General features: G+C 48.3%; 3 protein-coding genes across 3 annotated transcripts; 1 reads left to right on the top strand and 2 right to left on the bottom strand.

The window, feature by feature from the left end:
• Nucleotides 1-124: 124 nt before the first annotated feature.
• CMC4 (C-X9-C motif containing 4) lies at nucleotides 125-4,412 on the bottom strand. The gene is made up of 2 exons (XM_054388525.1): nucleotides 4,355-4,412; nucleotides 125-1,176 (listed from the first exon to the last, which is right to left on the bottom strand). The coding sequence occupies exons 1-2, from the start codon at nucleotides 4,410-4,412 to the stop codon at nucleotides 1,007-1,009; spliced, it is 228 nt and encodes a 75-aa protein (XP_054244500.1). The 3' UTR covers nucleotides 125-1,006.
• A 1,110-nt stretch (nucleotides 4,413-5,522) lies between these two features.
• Nucleotides 5,523-6,337, bottom strand: MTCP1 (mature T cell proliferation 1). Its single transcript, XM_054388755.1, has 4 exons — nucleotides 6,118-6,337; nucleotides 5,841-6,011; nucleotides 5,635-5,686; nucleotides 5,523-5,553 (listed from the first exon to the last, which is right to left on the bottom strand). Exons 1-3 carry the CDS (start codon nucleotides 6,223-6,225, stop codon nucleotides 5,639-5,641), a joined length of 327 nt encoding a protein of 108 aa, XP_054244730.1. The 5' UTR covers nucleotides 6,226-6,337; the 3' UTR covers nucleotides 5,523-5,553; nucleotides 5,635-5,638.
• Nucleotides 6,338-10,434: 4,097 nt separating this feature from the next.
• On the top strand, nucleotides 10,435-16,379 carry BRCC3 (BRCA1/BRCA2-containing complex subunit 3). Its single transcript, XM_054388493.1, has 8 exons — nucleotides 10,435-10,539; nucleotides 10,886-11,005; nucleotides 11,606-11,693; nucleotides 12,752-12,840; nucleotides 13,546-13,601; nucleotides 14,077-14,208; nucleotides 14,767-14,810; nucleotides 15,588-16,379. The coding sequence occupies exons 1-8, from the start codon at nucleotides 10,435-10,437 to the stop codon at nucleotides 15,737-15,739; spliced, it is 786 nt and encodes a 261-aa protein (XP_054244468.1). The 3' UTR covers nucleotides 15,740-16,379.
• The last annotated feature ends 3,648 nt before the right edge of the window (nucleotides 16,380-20,027 follow it).

Genomic DNA, 20,027 nt, shown 5'->3' with positions numbered 1-20,027 from the left:
AGGGTGATGCAGGAACCTGTCTACCAAGCTCTTCATACAGGTCACTGGAAATTCTGCTGCACAGGAGATCTTCTGAAAAGCCATCTCTCCCTGGGGTCCAGACACAGATGGGTTGTGAGTGAGTCTGTGTTAAAGCAAGTGTCTGCAACTGCTTGTTCTGTAAGCAACACCTAAATCAGTTCTTGGATCTAGCCCAGGGCTTTTTTGACAGGCCTCTGGGTACCAGTGGGGTTGAACCACGCTGAGTGTGTAAATATATTGCTTAGAGGTGTTCAATTATACATAAATTTATAAATTTTTATATCAACAGTCAAATCTTTCAAATGAATATTGCTTTTTTTTTAAAAAAAATCCCTATTCCTGTAGCAATCCCTGAAATAATGTTTCTGTCAACATCTTTGTCATGCAAATAGCAGCGTGTAGGCAATTCAAAAACCAAAAGCCTGTCCAGTGGGAAAGTGAGGCACTTAGGCACAGTGACTTGCAGTCACTCAGGATCTATGCAAGACCTAGGAACAATCACTAGACCTGATTCCCATGCTTGAGCTTGAACCACTGGACAGGCAAATGTCTGGGCCTACTGCATGATGGCAGCAATACCTTTGCTGTGTCAAGATGGGCTTTGTTTCATGGGTCATGCTTAAACTCACTCATTCTTCTCAGCTCATTTCCTGTACCTTTCACTCCAGAAACCAGAATAACTTGGTTCCAGTTCTCTGTTTTGAGAGCAAGGATGGATTAGAGTAAGGTAAGCATTCTAAAAACACCAAGTTGACTTTTCACAGACACAGGTGCAATGCAAAGACAATGCAGATGATGTTTTGGTACAGAAAGCAAAGTCTGTTAACCAGGGCATCTGTTGGTACTGCGTTACACTTTTTGGTGTGCCAGATGGTGTGTTCTAGGAGCAATCTGGCTCTGCTGGAAGTCTAAAGAAGGCTTAACAAAACACACACGAGCCGTGCAGGTGAGTCCGTGCTCCGGCACCTGCTGGAGCTGCATTGTGTTACTGAGGTGGTGCAGGAATTCCTTCTGAAGTCACCTTAGACTTTTCTCTCTCCCTTTCTTCTTTCTCAAACCCTGAACAGCAGATGGATCTGCCCTTGGGGTACCGGGCGCAGCACTTCCGCATCTCCTGAAGCACAGTTTCACACTTGTACTCCATGTAGTTGTTCGCTGGAAAAGAAGAAGGAGACACTGAGTCTGCAGAGAGGAACAGAGGGGACACAGCTAGCCTAGCCCTTCAGCTGCTGGGCAGCTTGTTGCTCTGAAAAAGCAAGAACTGCTTACAAGCATTTCGTCTCTTTCTCTGCTCTACAGAATTGTCTCTTTATTTTCAGCTATCTAAAGCCATGCAAAGGCATCCTTCCTGTTGTGGATGGGAGCATCTTCAGTCCCTCAGTTTTGTAGCTATCACATCTCACTACAGTAAGAATGAGGTTTCCCTTGTTGCTGCTTTTCAGTCCTTACTTTCTTTAGCTTGTGTGTTTTTAAGCTGGCTCTTGTCGTCCAGGGTCTTAAATCCAGCTGCCACGTCACTACTACTGTAAAGCTAAGAGCATCCAAAGAGGATTTGATATAAACAGGGACATGCAGACCCTTCAGCACTCTGGCATTTGTAAAAGGAAGGGGTGAGAAGCATGACTGCCCACCCCCTATCAGTGGCCCTTTGCGGCCAGGCTGTAGCTTTGCAGCATAACTGAAGCAGGCAGCACTTTACCAGACACCTGCAGCTGAATCCAGCTGCACAGAGCCAGTGACATGACTACTGTCCACACAAAGGTCCCAGCTCTAGCTCAGGAGGTCCCTTAGCCACACAACTGCTACTTGACCTCCTCGTTACTTTTCTTCCTAAGCTTTTCCTTTTGGACACTGCCAGAGCTGAGACACAGGGCTAAACGAGCTCCTAGTCTAACCTGGGATGGCCAAGCACAGCTCCACCCTGCTCTGTACTTTCTCCAGCTTGCCTTTGTCTCAGACTCAGAGCTTTCACTGCACCAGCAGCTTCAGGCACTGCAGAACACAGCTGATTTCTCCAGCATCCTTTCTGCCCTAGCGCTCTGGTGGCTGTCACTGCCAGCTGAGGAGGCAAAGCCCACAGTGCTTTGCAGGGCTGGCCAACAGGCTCTCAAAGAGCAGCCCTGTGGGTACATGAGCAGACTGAGTCTGTGGCTTGAATTAATAACCACCTGCCTGTCTGCACAGAAGAGCAGGGCATGCCCAGCTACCTGCTCTGCCTTGGATGAATCCCTACACAGCTGCACTCACCTCCACCACCCCGCCCCAGCCCTGCACTGATTCAAAAAAACTGAAAGTAACCCAGTGTGAGACAGAGACAGCACTGGAAAGCCCAGAAAGCAGCAATGAGTGCCTTCCAGTTAATGAGCAAGCCAGCTGGCTCTGATTGCTGGGCTGTAAATTCCCTCTCTGGGCTGGGGAGTGACCTCTAACACAAGCACAGAGATCCCCCCTGAGAAAAAGGTTATGGTGATGTCACTGATTCATGCAAGCTGGCATCCTAGAAGGCATGGCAGGCCCCTGGACAGGAAACTGCATCTGTCTGTGTCATAACCTACTGCTGCTGAGTGCTCCAGGGCTCTCCTAACTGCTCCTCTGCCTGTGAGGTTTGTTTCCAAACCCACACCTACACAGAGGCATGCTCTGCTATCTGTCAGGGATGAATTCCTGAAAAGCACAAAGGTTAGTTAGACAAAGGATGGCAAAACACTAAAGAGATTCCCAGTGGGCAGTCAAGCAAGATCTTTTGAAACAAGGACTCACTCCAAGAGCAGCCTTTGAAAAGCCAGCAGCTCCCACAGCCCTGCTTCCACCCTCCACCTTCTGCACTGTGCACACTTCTATTCATCTTTACAGGGAAAGATTTGCTTGGCTGCCTTCAGCTGTGCAGCTCAGACAGCTCCACAGCACTCCAAAATGACAGCTAGAGAAGTGCTGGGCAGTGGAATGTGCACTCAGCAGAGTCAAAGAGCTTCTCTGCCAGCACTTGAACATCCAGACCAAATCTGTGCACAAGCCTCTACAGGTGAAACACTTGGGATAGCATCCATGGATATCATCAAAAGAACACAGCCACAGATGGAAACAAAAGGGGGGGAGCACGAGCTTTTTAAGTGCAGTTACTATGGGGAAAGCAGCCCTTCATGGGAGAATGCTCCAGCCATGAAGACAGCAGAAGGCATGACCTAGACAAACGTTGGGGTAGAGGGAGTTGTTTGAGCTCTTACTTTGTGCTGAACACAGCTTCCAAAGAACAATCCTGGGAAAGACAGACATCTACCAATAACTGACTACTAATTTTCCCTGCTTTTTCCCAGATGTTTTCATCATTCCTATGCTCCTCCCCAGCCACTGGGGTTGTTGTATTACCTGCACAGCCTGCAATCACTGTTTGCTGCAGCCTGCCAAGCCATCTTTCTGTTCCCCAGCAGGAACCCCTCCTCCCTCCCTGCTCTATTGTAGCTAACCTGCTTATAGTCTGCAAATAAATCAAAGGCAGAAATGAGCTGCTGTGGAACTGGCCTGGCTGCTTTTAGCAGTAGCATCACCAGCCTCCTGCCTTGTTGGGCCTGGGTTAACACCAGGATGCTCAAAGCATGCTGGCTAAGGGCTCTACCAGGTGAGTTAGGAAAAACTCTTTCCCATATGGCTGAGCTGCCTTGGCACACAGGAATGTTTTCTCTTACTCACTCCATAAGGCAAAGCCCTTTCTAGGAAGCAACCAACATTTTTGGTTTTAAATACTATCCTCTGCAAGTAACAAGCCTGCTCTCCCCAACTCAGGCTCCCCAAACACAAAATCACATCACCTCCCGTGCCCCTACGAATATTTAGCTGAGCTAATACAAAACAGCTACAGAGGTCTCCAGAGGAAGGCCTCCTCACACCCTGAGGCCAGATCACATATACATAATCCACTCCTGACAGACATCAGCTCTTAAAATACCCCTGAAGCTAGAAGCTCTGCATTTTTTTCATACAACCCACCCACTACCTCCTCTACCCTCCCTGTAAAGGAGCTTATTATGATGTCTAGCTCTGGCTGCCTAAAGCTGAGTCTGAAGACTACAGATGGAATCTCACCACCAGCATAAAGAACACAGGAAATAAGCACAACACTTCTGTTCCAAGCACTCTGTATGGTGCTAATGGTGTCTTGTTAACCAAGCACAAAGGATTTCTATCAGACATTATGATTTTGTTTGCTCTGCAAGCAGGTAATGCTAACCTACTTGCTGCTTTCCTTCTCAAGGTGAAAAGAGAAAAGGGTTAAGTTAAAAGAATTCACTTCCACCAAAAAAGCAAGACACCAGAAAGACAAAATGACACTTGATACCTTGCAAGCATTTCTGTATTTCACAGGCTTGTTTCTGGCAAGGATCCTTCTGGGGCATGTTCAGAGAACTAAAATGATAGGAAAATGTTACTGTAGGAAGAATGCACTTTTCAGGGGATGGGGTGGGGCAAAAACATTATCTTAAAGTCAAGCCTATAAAGACCTCCCAATTTTACCCCCTGCCATGGACAGAAACATCTGTTTCTGCTTACAGATGGCTGCCAACATACACAAGAAGTCTCTGTGTCTGGCTAAAGGGTGATAAAGTGGACAATGAATAAAGGAAGTTTTATGTCACTAGACTTGAAGGGCTTTTTCTTTGGTCAAAATGTTTCCTTTTTCACTTCACAAAGACCCCAGCAATAATTCAAATTAATATGGCTGACTAATTTTTAACAGCTCTGTGCCTGTAGACCTTATATTAAAACATTTATAGATTCATAGAATAGCAGTAGTTGTGTAAGAGCCTTCTTCTCTCAGAGCTCTACACAACAAGGATTTGGTGGTAATTTCCTAACTGCAGTTGGAGGAGGCATTTCAAAAACACCTAAGTAAAACAACTGAGTTGTATATGTTCCACAAAGAAGACAAGGAAGGCTTTTCTCCTTTGTTCCAGGAGGAATTCTCTTGGAAATCCCCTCCCTCAAAAAATCCAGACTGGAGGACAGCTCCATCTTGTTCAAATCCCTAGAAAGCAGGATTTCAGACACTCAGTTTGACTTTCTGCCACTGAGACACCTGTCACCATGACCCTCCACGGGACACCAAAAGAGGAGCAAAAGCTGCTGGTGCTCCAAGCTGGATGGGAGACCTCTGCAGGAAAGCACTGCTGCTACCCAAAGCAGTGGTGGGACTTCAGCTCACTCCGAGACACAGGTCAGCTCCTGCCCCAGCCCAGAGCTTGGGAGGTGCTGCCTTTCACACTTCTCATCATTCACCAGCCCACAGCACTTCTCAGTATGCTAGGGCAATATTTCTGGCATCCTGGCCAAACTCCACTCGGGGCAATTACATTCTGCCTACCTAGAACTCCCTCGGATATTTCACTTGGACAGTATACTCCTCTTCACTGCCTGTCCTAAACTCTTGTGTGATGTTGCTGTGTGTTGTTTAACTGCTTCCACCCCAGAGGTGGCTGCATTTCAGTGGAGAGAGAATTGTACAAAACATACAACGACATCTTCCTAGAGCCACTGCTCCTGAAAGACAAAAATTCAGGTCAAAGAGTGACTGGGAACAAACAGAGCACAGAATAGAGCAGGGTTAATGTCTACACATACCAGATTAATCACCAGGCACAAGTTTAAGCAGCAGTTCTTCAACACCACCAAGCTGTAAGCAACAAGGAAAAGTTCAATACGTCTACAGTAACTGTGGCTGAGCTAATGGACTTCAACAATTATAACAGTCCTTTGGCGTCCCTCAGGGATCTCAAATGACTTCACAAATAGGCATGACTATGGTCTGTTGTTGCCACCATCCTTACCATGAGATGGTGCTCTATCTCCCAAACGCGAGAGTTACTATCCCTGTACTGCTCACCCTGGGACAGCTGCCACATGTGAGGCAGCCGGGATGGGGGGAGCTGGCTGGGTCGCAGCGCCTCACCCAGGGGAACCTGAACTCTTTGGATCCGAGCCCTCAGCATACCTTCCTCCTGGGGGGGGGGAAAGCAACAAAAAGAGCAGGCAGTTACTGGCAATGCAGTAGAGGCACCTGCAACAGCAAAGCTACAATCAGTGGGAAGCTCGAAGGACACTTGCCTCTTCCGCAGCCACGAGCCACGTTTTGCGGTGCTCATCACAGTACACACCCACACGCCGCACCCACAGCCGCACGGGAGGAGTGCCAGCGTGCCCTCCTTCTGCCATTCCCTCAGGCACTTCTGGATGCTCCCCTTAGGTGGATGGCATCAGCCCTCAGGGTACACACACGGCCTCTTTAGCTCGGAATACATTCACTCACGGAGGAAGCTCTCAGACCTGCAAGGCACCGCTGGGTGACTGACTTACTGTGGGAGATGCTAAGTGCTGAAAGGTCCCTACACGCCAGCTTGGGGAGCTAAGGTGGTGCCTAAGTGGCCAGGAGTTTCATGACACAGGTTGCACACTTGGACACAGGTGCTATGCGGTGTTTGTAAGGCATTCTTGGGCAAAAGGTGCTATTGGTACAAAGCTAAACCCTGTGACTATAGGCTTTGCTTATTCCACTAACAGTCCTAGTAACAGTCTTTGTGCAAAATAGGTGTGGGGGTGGGGGGGCAAAAAAGAAAAAAAGACTAAGGGAAAAAAAAGTGGTTTACACAGGAGCTCTGTGGCTAGTGATGGTCTAAATCCCAAAAAGCAAAACTTGTGGTAAGAGGTGAAAATAGCTGAACAAGAACGAAGACCAGTCCGGAGACAAAGCATGAAACTCCATCTGCAGGACTCTCATATCTGGGACTTGCAGAGCTGTCATTGTGAAGGGTCCTTCGTCTCATCTCTCAAGAGGATGGCAGCATTGTCCACTCATGTCCCAGCTTCTGGTGAACAGCTCTTGTGACCTTGCGTAGTTCAGCTTTTAGATGCTTACAGAGAGCCACCGACACCAGCAGGGACAAAGGGATTTTGGGCATTGAGGTGGTTCTTCCTACTGGGATTTTTGTTCAACAGCAAGTTTGTCTGTGTACCAGTTAGATCAAGCTGAGTCATTGGCAAATGAAGGTCAGAGGAAATGATTTTTCTCTTTGAACCCTAGAAGAGGTAATCAAAATGGTACAGACAGTCTTCATCCTTTATCTAGGTTTAAAGTAGAACAGAACTAAGCTGTAATGCATGTAACATCCTCCTGCCATGAAGCAGATGCAATATTCCTATCCCAGTGAAACACAGTGGTCTTCTGAAAACTTGGAAAGGTATAAGGCATATTTCAGACAGGAGCAAGAAAATCTGGGTACAAAATAAAGTAGGGAAAGTCAGGGAGAGAAAAAAAAATTGTTATACATTGGGATACATACATAACAGGAAATACACTTCCACGTTGTTCCACATCTCACATCAGTGCTTCTCTACCTTTTCAATCAAAGGCCCATGGAGCCTTTTTGAAAACAAAACACCAACCACAGATCAGCCTGAACAGCACAGTCACAGTATTTTCATTTCTGACAAAGAAAACTGAATGTTTTGGGATTTGTTTTTTTTTTTTTTTCTCCCACCCTGTTTGTTTCTTTGCTCAGTGTGTGGGAACGTGTGTGTGCATTACAAAAAGCACCACTGTTCTGGAAACCATTCTGGGATGTGGCACAGCTGTTCCAAGCAATGCCCCAGCAGCTGGATCACTGGCATTTAGAGGAATGTGACAAGCCTCACAAGGCCTTCAGCAATAAGATAAGAGGGTTAAAGGGACATTTCTGCAAGTTAATGTCATTCTGCTTCATCCTAAGCCACTTCACAAATTTAAGTCCAAGTGCAGAAATCACTTTGCCCAACAGTGAAATGCAGCAATTGCCACTGCTCCTGTTCAGTCAGCTGAATGTAATCACCAAGGCTGGAATTTGACCAGGATGCTCTCCTACTCTGCAGGTCCATCATGACCAAAATTGCTCAGAAACTTGCTTTCATTCCACTCAAAGCTGAAATTTCTTTAGGTCATCATCCCCAGAACCAGGAGACTCAGGACTTCAGTACTGAAAAACTATTTACTCAGTAAGTGAATGCTACTTCCTACAGCAGGCAAACTCTCCTGGAAGGTCTCCTATCCACATACTAACCTGGTCCAGTCTTGCTGAACTAAAGCACATGTGTGTTTGTGTTTATGGTGCTTGACCATGGTAGTAATGACAGCTACAGGACTGAACAAACAAGGTCTCATGCAGAGGACACTGTGCAGAATGGGCAGCAGTGAGCAGGTTTTCACCCTTTGCCCTAGTAATTTGTTCCAAACTCCTCTAGACTGCATAGCTCTGAAGTTCAATAGTTGCCAAAGTTCAAAGGCCTAGTCTGGCCTCCCTTTTCACCAGTCTCTAAGACTGTAATGAAGGTGCACCATTACTGCCACAAATAAAATCTTGAGGTCAGGCAAAACCATCAATTGGGTTTGCAGTAATCCAGGTCTGCCTTTAGCACTCAAACATATGGAAGAAACAGAAGATTTGAAAAGCACGTGCACCTAAAACTTTACAGAAGGAAATAAAACATATACAGTTCCTCTTTTTTTTTTTTTGCAGATTTTACCAGAAAGCAATGAAAAAAGCCTGAAGGAAGACGTGGGTGCAAGGAGAAGTAAGCTTACTGCTATTTAAAACAAGTTGTAAAACCTGTTCCCTATATTGCTTGCCTCATAACCTGGTCCATAAACCACATCTAACACAAAGCCAATCAGCTTAAATCTGCAGGATTGCAGTGTCATCCTTTGACACAGATTTTAATGTTCTCATTAACATGATTGCAGAAGTTGAGCTGTTTTAAGGTATTGATTTGGAGAGATTAAAGCTCAGTCCCAGCAGACAGGAACTAGACTTGCAAGTCCATCTCAGGCCTTAGAAGTTTAATGCTGTACTGGGACTGGGTGGATTTCTGAGCCATACAATATATGAATAAATGTGAGAATGGCCAGAAGGAGAAGTGCATCTTGTGGTAAAGACAATTTATTCGCTTTTAAATGGGGTACATTAAAATATTTTACAAAAACACTCAAAGAAATTGCTCCTGCTTGGACCATCCCTGGAGCCAGAGCTCTGCACGCTGAACAAACTCCACCTTCTATTACCTTCTACTTTAAAAGGGGACTGGGTCAGATTGTTAGAAGAGTTCATCTGCCTTTTAGGAGACAAGGGAAAAAAGCAATGCTGCAACTCAGGGAATTCAGCACAGGGTTGTGCTAACCCTGCTACACAGCTTCTGGACCAAAGCTGCCAGTTTGGCCTCCTGGTGGAGACTAGGGAGCTAACTGCACACCTCTGTACTCGCAGCCTCCAGGAGTTAAAGGGCACTGAGCTTTGCCGAACAACCCTGCCTGCATCTAGCAACAAGTCAGGGATCAGATGAGCTGCCTGCTGACGTAAGACCATGTTGACTCCCTCTAAAGCTTCTTCTCAGGGGTTTGTACTCTACTCTGCCTGGAGCACTCGAACCCAGCGAGCACCTCCGTGACTCCACTCTCCACTCTGCCCGACCTACTGAGGGGTAGCAGATGCTCACCGACCAGCCGGGGTTGTCCAGCAGTTTGGGGAGAGAAGGTCTAGCTTTGGTAGGATCTAAAGAAACAGAAAGACAAAAAGAGATGCACAGAGGGTGGGAGGAGCCCCGAAGTAGGAAGGGGAGGACGAGGAAAGGGTTGTGGGAGCCGGGCCTCGTGAAGAGCCGGCGGAGGAGCGGCTGTGGGGGGCGGGGCGGACAAGGGGGGCAGGGAGAACAGGTTGGGGAAGGGGTGTGGAACCAGTGCGGACGGCGGGCCGACTGTAGCGGGGAGGAGGCGGGAAGGGCCGGAGAGGCCCGGCCGCCGCGGCGAAAAGAGGGCGCAGCACGTCTCCGTAGCAACTACCTCCCACCCGGGACGGGCCTGCGGGGCTCAGCGGCCAGCCCTCGGCGTGAGACGGCACCAGGAGGCGCGGGAGGCGCCCAGCCGGGCCCCTCGGGCCGCCCACCCGCGACCTACCTGCAGCCACGCGCCAGGTGACAGCCAACACCGTGTGCACCGAACAAAACCTTCCCCCGCCCTCCCCTCTGACCCCGCAGCCTCACACCCCGGCTGCTCGCAGGCCCCAGCGGCCGGTGCGCAGCGGAGCCCCGCCCCGAGCCGGGTCGAGCCGGGCCGCCCCGCCCCGTTCCCCTCCGCTCCGCCGCCCGCCCCGTCCTGCCCTGCCCCGCCCCGCCGCGGGCAACGGCTGCAGCGCGGAACCCCGGAACGGCCGTTCGCGTGGGAGACACGGCGCTTCCACCGCGCCGCACCGCCCGCCTCTCCGGAAGCCAGGCTGCACCTCCGCTGCGCCGATTAGCTGGAAGGACTGGCGAACCTCGCTGCAATTGGCTCAGCTGCCGAGTGCGGGCGGGGTAGGTGGGGCTTCGGGAGAGGAGGGGGCAAGACGGGTGGGTGGCGGCGAGATGGCGGTGCAGGCGGTTCACCTGGAGGCCGATGCTTTCCTGGTGTGTCTCAACCATGCGCTGAGCACCGAGAAGGAGGAGGTCATGGGGCTCTGCATTGGCGAGGTACCGGGGTCGAGCGGGGCTTGTGGTTTGCGGGCCCTTGCCTTCAGAGCAGGGCTCGGTTACCGCCGCAGGGAGCGTTGTCCAGGCCTGTGTAGGACGGTTCCCCAACAGCGCTGCGCTGCCGGGCCTCGGGCCTTCCCTTCTCGCTCCTTGCTGGCGTCCACGCGGAACTGCAGTTGCCGTGAAAGTCAAAGCTTAGAGTCAGGAAAACTTCCCTTTTGCGTGCCTGGCTGTGCTCCGATGTGTCTTTTTTTTCCTTACTGAAGGTACGGGAGCCGGGCTTTGCCTTGGGGAATGGTTATTTGTTTACAGGAGGAATGATCTCGTTTTCCTTCTGTGTCATTAGGTTGACACCAGTCGAATCGTGCATATCCATTCTGTCATCATCCTGCGCCGCTCGGATAAGAGAAAAGACCGTGTGGAAATTTCACCAGAGCAGCTTTCAGCTGCTTCTACTGAAGCAGAGATATCCTTTAGAAGAGACAACAACAGACTGGCCAGTGAAGTGGTTTATGTCAGACCTCTTTTTATTTGCTTTGGTTTAGACTTACAGCAGTCAGCTTGAAATTGTCTGCTGTTTTTCTGCTAGTTTGGAATGCTGTGCTGGCAGTTGCTGTTCTTTGGAGTCTTTGCTGGTTCCAGCATTTGCAGAGGAATTGTGTTATAACTGTGTTTTATATTTTCTGTGTGCTTAGTTACAAGTAGAACTAAGTGTGTTTTGGGGAACAGTTCAGGGAGACTTAGTAGACATTGAAGGGTTGGGAAGTCTCTTTCTGAGTGTGGTGCACTGGAGAGCCTTTTCAGTACATAGGCTAAAGGATGCTATTTTGGACAGCTTGCTGCTATGTCACTTTACTGCCACAGGCACCTTAAATCCAATTTGCTTCTGCAGCAGTGGCATGCTGCCTGTGCTGCACAAGAAGCTTCCATCACCCATGTGTCTTGTCACCCCTCAAAAGGTATCTAGAATTCTGCTGACTGATGAGAAACTCTTGCTGGTGTTCCTCATGGAAAAAACCTCTTCCATTTGCTCTCTTGTTTTCAAAAAGCAACTTGACTCACACACAGGTTGGCTGAAATGACAGGACGTCCCATGAGAGTTGTGGGCTGGTATCACTCTCATCCTCATATTACTGTCTGGCCATCACATGTTGGTAAGAGCACTCTTGGTTTAGGTTCTAAATGAAATCTCACAGCTGGATAATCACATTACTAAGTGATTATTATTATTATACCCACATTACTCTGGGTGTTCAGAGCTGCACATCCCAACTAGCAAAGTTTGGTTTCTCAAATAGAATCATAGAATCGTAGACTGGTTTGGGTTGGAAGGGACTCCCAAAGCTCATCCAGTCCAACCTCCCTGCAGTCAGCAGGGACATCCTCCACTAGAGCAGATTGCTCAGAGCCTTGTCCAGCCTCACCTTGAATAGCTCCAGGGATTGGCCCTCAACTGCCTCCCTGGGCAACTTGTTCCAGTGTTCCACCACCCTCATGGTGGTGAGCTTGTTCCTAACATCCAATCTAAATCTGCTCTTCTGTAATTTCAAACCATTGCTCCTTGTCCTATCCCTACAGGCCTTTGTAAACAGTCCCTTTCCAGCCTTCTTGTAGGCCCCCTTCAGGTAGTAGGTGGGCTTCAGGAACCTTTGCCAATGCTCTTGTTCCTGTCCATGTGCTCCAGGTGCTCAAACTGCATGTGACTCTTAAGTTACTAGTACTGTTCTTCCAGACAGGAAAACTAGACTTGGGGTGTGGGGAGTAGCAAAAAACCCCAAACAAACAAACAAACAAAAAAAACCCCAAAAACAAACAAACAAAAAAAAAAAACCAACAACAAAAAAACTGTTGGAATCACAGACCTGCTGTGAAGAGTTTTGACATCATCAGAGTTAATACAAAAATGGAAGCATTTCTGAAGGTGTGTGGATACCTGTTGGAGATTATGGCTACTGTTTCACTGTGAGGGTGACAGAGCCCTGGAACAGGCTGCCCAGAGAGGTTGTGGAGTTTCCTCCTCTGGAGATACACAAAACCTGCCTGGATGCATCCCTATGTGACCTATTCTTGGTGATCCTGCTCTGGCAGGGAGTTTGGACTCGATGATCTTTTGAGGTCCCTTCCAACCCCTAAAATTCTGGGATTCTGTGTGACTTTTTACACTCCTTCAGTGACCACTGCAGTTCTCATTCTCTTACTTCTTTGTCTACAGATGTCCGCACGCAAGCTATGTATCAGATGATGGACCAAGGTTTTGTAGGGCTTATATTTTCCTGCTTCATTGAGGACAAAAACACAAAGGTAGGCAACTTAAAAATGGCATTAAACCCCCAAAATGCTCATATGAAATATCAGCCCCTGTGCAAAGATGAAGTCGTTGCATGGAGCCTGCAAGAGGGCCTGAGCTCTTGCTTGGAGCACAGTCAAAGCACAACTGGAATGGTGATGTTTGGATTGTAATGCCACTGACTGAACTATGAATTATTGATTACTCTGTGCTGTGGTGGAACACATGAACAGGTTGCCCAGGGAGACAGGTGAGGACCCATCCCTGGAGCTATTCAAGGTGAGGCTCAGCAAGGCTCTGGGCAACCTGATCTAGTGGAGGATGTCCCTGCTGACTGCAGTGGGGTTGGACTGGGTGACCTTTGGAGGTCCCTTCCAAGCCAAACCACTTTGATTCTATGAATGTGTGAGTTGCCCTTCAGCTCTTGAGTCCAGGAGATGCAGCTTATTGCACCTGTGTGCCTCTGTAGGAGATAAGCTGGCAGTGGGGTGTCTTCTCTAGGTTTTCCAGGTATCTGGCTTAAGATTTTTTTTTTTTCATAGTTAATGAGTCTGTGAGTATCTGCTTGTAAACAGTTCCAACATATCCATCAAAGCAAAAAGTGTCTACCTTTGTAACCTGTTAGAATGCTGTTCAAAAGCAGATTCTGCTTCTTGAAGGAATATGTGGCTCTAGACTTTTTTTGCTCTTGGGATCTAACTTTCTGCTGTCTTTCTTAGACAGGCAGGATTCTCTACACCTGTTTCCAATCCATTCAGGCCCAGAAGAGCTCAGAGTGAGTACAGCAGAATTATGTCCAGCATCAATTTGTGCTTCATCATGTCTGGGTTGTCTTAAATTGGGAAAAAAAAAAAAAAGTGGCTTGTAGACTTCTCATGAGAAGCAAATATTGTATAGAGATGCCTGAATGAGGTCTGCTTACTTCTCCTAATGTAGGAGACTGTAGTCTGGGTATGAATTTGTGCTGTAATCTATTGTGTAAAAGGCCAGCCTTGCTGGTTTCAACTCTAGAGGTTAAGTATTCAAGCTTGCATAGAGTTTCCCCTAGATATTATTAGTATTAGTCATCCAGTTGCTAGCATTTTATCATTAAAATCTAAGACAGGTTTGTGGCTATAAGAGGCTTCCACTTGCATATGAACTCAGGCTTGTGTTCCCAGAAGTACATTCTGCAGCAGCTTTGTAGAAGTCCTTTGGGTTTTTTTTTTTCTCTGCTGCTTTGAAGTTAACTCTGCTTGACACCTTTTTAGATATGAAAGGATCGAAATTCCTATTCATGTTGTCCCCCATGAAACCATTGGGAAAGTGTGTCTGGAATCAGCTGTAGAGCTGCCCAAAATCCTTTGCCAAGAAGAGCAAGATGCCTACAGGAGAATTCACAGGTAACAAGAGTGAAGCTGCACCCTTCTCCCAGGCTCTTTGCTAACATGTTGTACTGTTTTGCTGTGCTTAAAGTACCATAACCTCAGCAAGGGTGTAGAAAATAAGAAGCATTAGCAGCTTGTGTGCCTTTGTAGGAGAACTGATTGAATACCTTCATATTAAAAAGTAAAAATTCTGTCAGACTCACATAGAAGAGCTAAGTGTAACTTCTTTGGTACAACAAAAAAAAAGCTAGAATGTGTGTGAGCTAATGGTGACACTGTAGTCATCTGTCTGTGTGTGACAGTAATTAGTATTTAGCCCCAGTAAGAGTGCTGAGAAGTCTGAAAAACAAATAATCAGCTTTTGGAGGGGTTGTTGGTTTTCTTTTTTTCTTCTGGTGCCCAACACTGATGTTTGTGCTGTAAGCTCTTTCTTGTCTTTGTCAGTGTCCAGGGCTTCAACAAGTTTAGATATAAGTGCAGTGTCAGTGACTTGTACCCAGCTAATTCTGCTGCCTGGGTTTGCCTGATTCACTGCTCTCTTGTCACTAACCTGCATTCTGTTCATTCTGTTAGCCTCACCCATCTAGACTCTGTAACCAAGATTCACAATGGCTCAGGTAAGGATTCTCTTTTTTCCTTGCAGAGTCAAAGCAGTAGAGTCTTGAGCAGGGATTGGTTTGGCTCTAGCTTCAGGGTGCAGGAAACCACAGCTGTGTAGCATTTCTCATAAAAGACACTTGTAAATAACTATAAAAGCACAAACTTTGATCTTTTTCTTTGCCATACAGTTCATATCCAATCACACTCTGCAACCCAGAGAATTCCCTGAGACCATTATCTTGTTGCATAAAGCAATTACAATAGACTCTGGGCTGGTTGTGTTTTGGGGGGTGGGTTTGCTGTTAGGACAGCAAGGGGATTTTGGATTTGGTGAGTCTTACAGTAGTGTCTGGCTGATCTGTACACCTGCTTGCATCTCCTGGCATGTTAAGTGCACATGACATCTTTGCTTTTGCCAGTGAGAGATGAAGAATCTTAATCCTGCTTCTGTTCCAGGACAAATAACCTCATTGTCCATTTTCACCTGGCAATAAATGAGGCATTCTTTGCTTCTGAAATTAGAGATTGATTGGCATCAGTGAGGACTTACATGCAGATTTCCAGATTTGTATTGTAGGTTTGTCTTCCCTCCCCTGGATGTCTAAAGGTCAGGTTCAAACCGCTTGTTTCCCTGTTTAGCAGGCTACTGATCCTGCCTTTCCCGTGGGGTTGCTTTGTGCAGGATGTTGGAGGGTTTTCCTGGCTGTCTCTAATGCTCTTGGCTTTGGGGGCTTTGTAGCACACTGAGTCTTTTACACATTTGCATTGGCATGAAATGTTTCTGCTTTTTCCAGTGTTCACAAAGAACCTCTGCAGCCAGATGTCTGCCATCAGTGGGCCGCTCCTTCAGTGGCTGGAGGACAGACTAGAGCAGAACAAACAGCGAGTGCAGGAGCTGCAGCAGGAAAAGGAGCAGCTGCTGGAGGAACTAGCTGCTTTAGAGTGAAGGAGGAAATGCAGACCTTTCAGAAAACAGACATGGGGAATAAAAAACAACTCTACAAGACCTACTCCTGGCTGAAGGGTGGCCCAATGTTGCCTTACAGTGAAGATATCGCTGTGCTGCTTCTCTTGCCCCGTGCAGCAAAGAGCACTTCTACAGGATCAGGGCTTTATCTGCCCAAGCTTGATGGAAAGCAGTGGTATCTTTCCAGGTGCTGCATGATGCAGTGCCATTCTAGCTCAGTGATGGGGTTGGGTAGCACACAAAGAGACTTTAGTTCTGGAGGACACATGTCTAGGGAACAAGGTGGTTTGCCCTCCCCTGTATTTTGACAGAAGTCTTACTGCTTTCCATGTATTCCAGGAGCCTAGAACAGGAGGGTTAGAGGAAAAAAATTGTTTCCCTGCAGTCATATTTGATGCTGCCAGCTTCTGCCTTTTAGTAGATTCAGTTGACCATGACTTATATCTAGGAATGTTCTGGATTACTGGTTGTCCACACAGGCAGGTAGGACTTGGTGGGAGGGAAGCTTGGGAAGAGACCTGGCAGAACTTTTGGCGTAGGATCTGTGTGCAGCATACTTGAAACCAAATAAAGTATTCCAAAGCCAGAGCTGTTTGGAGTAGGAATAAAATGGATGCTACAGAATGCCAGTGGCTGCACTTCTTGAACAGTCTGTATTCTTTTATTTCATGGAACTGTTGCATGCCCAGCACTGAGATTCTCTACAAAATGAACTTTCTGCTCAGTGGGAGCAGTGTAGTTTCTTCCCAGAGGGAGAAAGGTTAAGATGCTGAGAAGAAAAGTGATAGATATGCAAGCCTGTCATTCCTACATGAACTGCATTGCATTGGGTCTAATTTCATTAGATTGAAATGGATCAAAATACCTAATTCTTCACATGTTCTTGCTGTTGCAGAGCAGAGTATCTACCATCATGTACATAGTCATTTGCATTCTGTTGTGTGAAGTCATAAAATCATTTAGGTTGGAAAAGACCTTTAAGAGCAAGCTCAGATGTTAATCCAGCACTGGCAAGTCTGTCCATGTGAAGAAAGAGACCAACAGCAAAGTTAAAACTTCTGTTTTGGCTCTTTGGTTCCTATCTAAGTCCCTGGACACTCAAGTAGATGAAAATGAGCTGTCTGCATTACTGCCATGGAGGCTGTGATATTCTGGACAACTCATTAGCTTGACTTACTTTGGGAGAATGAAGTTAACATAGCTGGGAGAGAGATACACACTCCCTTTCCAGTGAATAGCAAATACTAATTAGCAACTGTAAATTGCTGTCAGACTTTGGGAGCTCTTTAGCTGGCTTGGTTTTGTCAGACTTCACTTACTAGTCTTTGCATTGGTAATAGCAAAGCCTTGAACACCAGAACTTCTTTGAAGTAAAATGCTCATAACTTCTGTTTTTCCCCTTAAAATTGGTGTTAAGAGTATTTAATTAGTTTCCAAACTGTTAGTGTCTTTGTTCTGGTTTTGTTTTCTAGTTCGTATGCTCCTTACCTTGATCTTTGCTGGGGGTGGGGGTGTGCCTCACTGCTCCCCAGGCTGGTTGAGAACTCCTTGGAGATTGCCCAGCAACCCTAAGCCTCACAGCCATCCACTGCTATGTGCAAGGGCATTCTGCCACACATGCCCTACATGAAGCCAAAACAAGCTTGCCTGCAATTCTCTCACTTGCCTTGTTTTGCTTCTCACGTTCCTAACTGGGATCTCTGGACTGCCACCCTCTCTAGAGAGGCCAGAAGCCATTCTCACTTGAGGTTACAGGCAACACACAGTAGGGAGCAGGTTTTGAGTGTAACCACCTGCTAGCCACTCCTCAAGCAACAAGTTTTGCCCTTTCAGACTCTCAGTATTTGATGGGTTCCCATCCTAATGCTGCCATACGCGGTCTGAGCTCTAGCACGAAGTTGAGATTCAGTGTTTGCTCTGGGATGCAACCTGCAAGAAAGGCAGAGGAGCAGCAGTTAAAGCATGACTGGAACAGTGATGTTTGGATTGTAATGCCAGTGCCAAAACAATGAGTTATTGATTGCTCTGTGCTGATCCATAGCCTGGCTCTCCAGCCAGCAAAGCTGAGCTGGTACTGGGGTTCTGGGACCACATCAGGTAGCCACAGAGTATGTGTGTGCACTGCAATGTGTGAGTTACCCTTCATCAGTTCAGTCCAGGAGATAATAGCTTACTGCATCTCTGTGCCTCTGGCTTCTTCAGGCTGAGCTGACTGACCAGGGCAATCCCTGGCCTCATGCCTCACAGGGCACCATAACCCCACCCACACCCTGATCAGTAACTGTTCTCTGGCTGCCAACCTCATGGGTCTCTCTTCAGCAGTGATCAGGCAAATCCTTGTTCTGCAGAGCACGATGAGCCACAGCTTGAGACACAGAAAAACAAGGGAGAAACAGCCACATCCCACCAGGAAACCCAGGTGGCAGTAGAGTGTTGGGTTTTTTTCACAGTAAGAAAAATTGGCAAAATCCTCCTGTTAGAGCTTGGCCAAACAGAAGCTGACAAAATCACAGACTCAGAACCCTAGAATGGTTTGAGTTGGAAGGGACCTCCAAAGGTCATCTGGTCCAAAAGCCCAATAGGAAGCTCTGATGTAAAAAGCACACCACTCTCATTTACATCCCTAAAGAAGAGGCCTCATGTTTGCTGGGGATGTAAAATGCCAGCCAAGGGAATGTGAGAACCAGGAGCAGCGTTCTGAGCTGGCACTTGTCCTGGGGGAGCATCAACTTGACATCATCGATTTTGTGACGGGGATAGAAGTTAAAGCAAAGAGGTGGCAGACCCAGGGTTGCTGGGGCTGTGAAATGGCTGCCAAGGGAATGTGAAGACCAGTAACAGCCTTCAGAGGTGCCTCGAATGTGGAGCTGCAGAATCCGAAGTGAAAGCGCGGTGGCAGCAGCTGGCTCCAGGCAAAGCGCGGCGACACCGCACACGCATGAGGGACTCTGCAAGGGGCTCAGCTGCTCCTGAGCATCACGCTGGTGATCCTCGGGCCTGGGTGCCTGGGCTGCACCTTTCATCACCGCTCTTCGATCACTGCTCAGCAATCCTGTACACGCAGCAGGCTTCCCGTGCGGGGCTTGGCACTTACAGACCAGACACCGATGCCATTTGCAGACCTGGCGTATGGAAAACAGGCACGGCGGTGGGGCCTCACCTACTGACCCTAGAGCCCTGGAGGGTCCACCCTCCCTCCGTGCTGTAGCTCCGCGCTCCTCGCCGCGCCCGCCCCCGGGCGCCGTGCTGCCCGCAGGTCGCGCAGCCGCTCCGAGGGAGCCCTCTCCCAGGGGTGCGCTGCAACCCCCGCGCCCGGCGCCGCCACTGCTCCCCGCGGCACACGGCGGGACGTTCCCGGCCCTCGGCCAGAGGCTCCTGCTGCGGCAGCGCCGTTCTGCAGACGAGCAGTCTCGCCTGCGTTTCATAGAATCATAGAATCATAGAATCAAGAAGGCTGGAAGAGACCTCAAAGATCATCGAGTCCAACCTGTCACCCTAAACCTCATGACTATCTAAACCATGTCACCAAGTGCCACGTCCAATCCCCTCTTGAACACCTCCAGGGATGGTGACTCCACCACCTCCCTGGGCAGCACATTCCAATGGCCAACCACTCTCTCTGTGAAGAACTTTCTCCTCACCTCCAGCCTAAACCTCCCCTGGCGCAGCTTGAGACTGTGTCCTCTTGTTCTGGTGCTGGTTGCCTGGGAGAAGAGACCAACCCCCTCCTGGCTACAACCTCCCTTCAGGTAGTTGTAGACAGCAATGAGGTCTCCCCTGAGCCTTCTCTTCTCCAGGTTAAACAGTCCCAGCTCCCTCAGCCTCTCCTCATAGGGCTTGTGCTCAAGGCCTCTCACCAGCCTCGTTGCCCTTCTCTGGACATGCTCCAGCAATTCAACATCTTTCCTAAACTGAGGGGCCCAGAACTGGACACAGTACTCAAGGAGTGGCCTAACCAGTGCTGTGTACAGGGGTACAATGACCTCCCTGCTCCTGCTGGCCACACTATTCCTGATGCAGGCCAGGATGCCATTGGCTCTCTTGGCCACCTGGGCACACTGCTGGCTCATGTTCAGCTGCTGTCAACCAGTACCCCCAGGTCCCTTTCCACCTGGCTGCTCTCCAGCCACTCTGACCCCAGCCTGTAGCTCTGCATGGGGTTGTTGTGGCCAAAGTGCAGCACCTGGCACTTGGACTTGTTGAATGCCATCATGTTGGACTCTGTCCATCTGTCCAGCCTGTCAAGGTCCCTCTGCAGAGCCCTTCT

Source organism: Indicator indicator, chromosome 17 (genome assembly GCF_027791375.1).
Source record: "Indicator indicator isolate 239-I01 chromosome 17, UM_Iind_1.1, whole genome shotgun sequence".
NCBI lineage: Eukaryota > Metazoa > Chordata > Aves > Piciformes > Indicatoridae > Indicator > Indicator indicator.
This window is presented reverse-complemented; position numbering and strand designations above follow the sequence as displayed.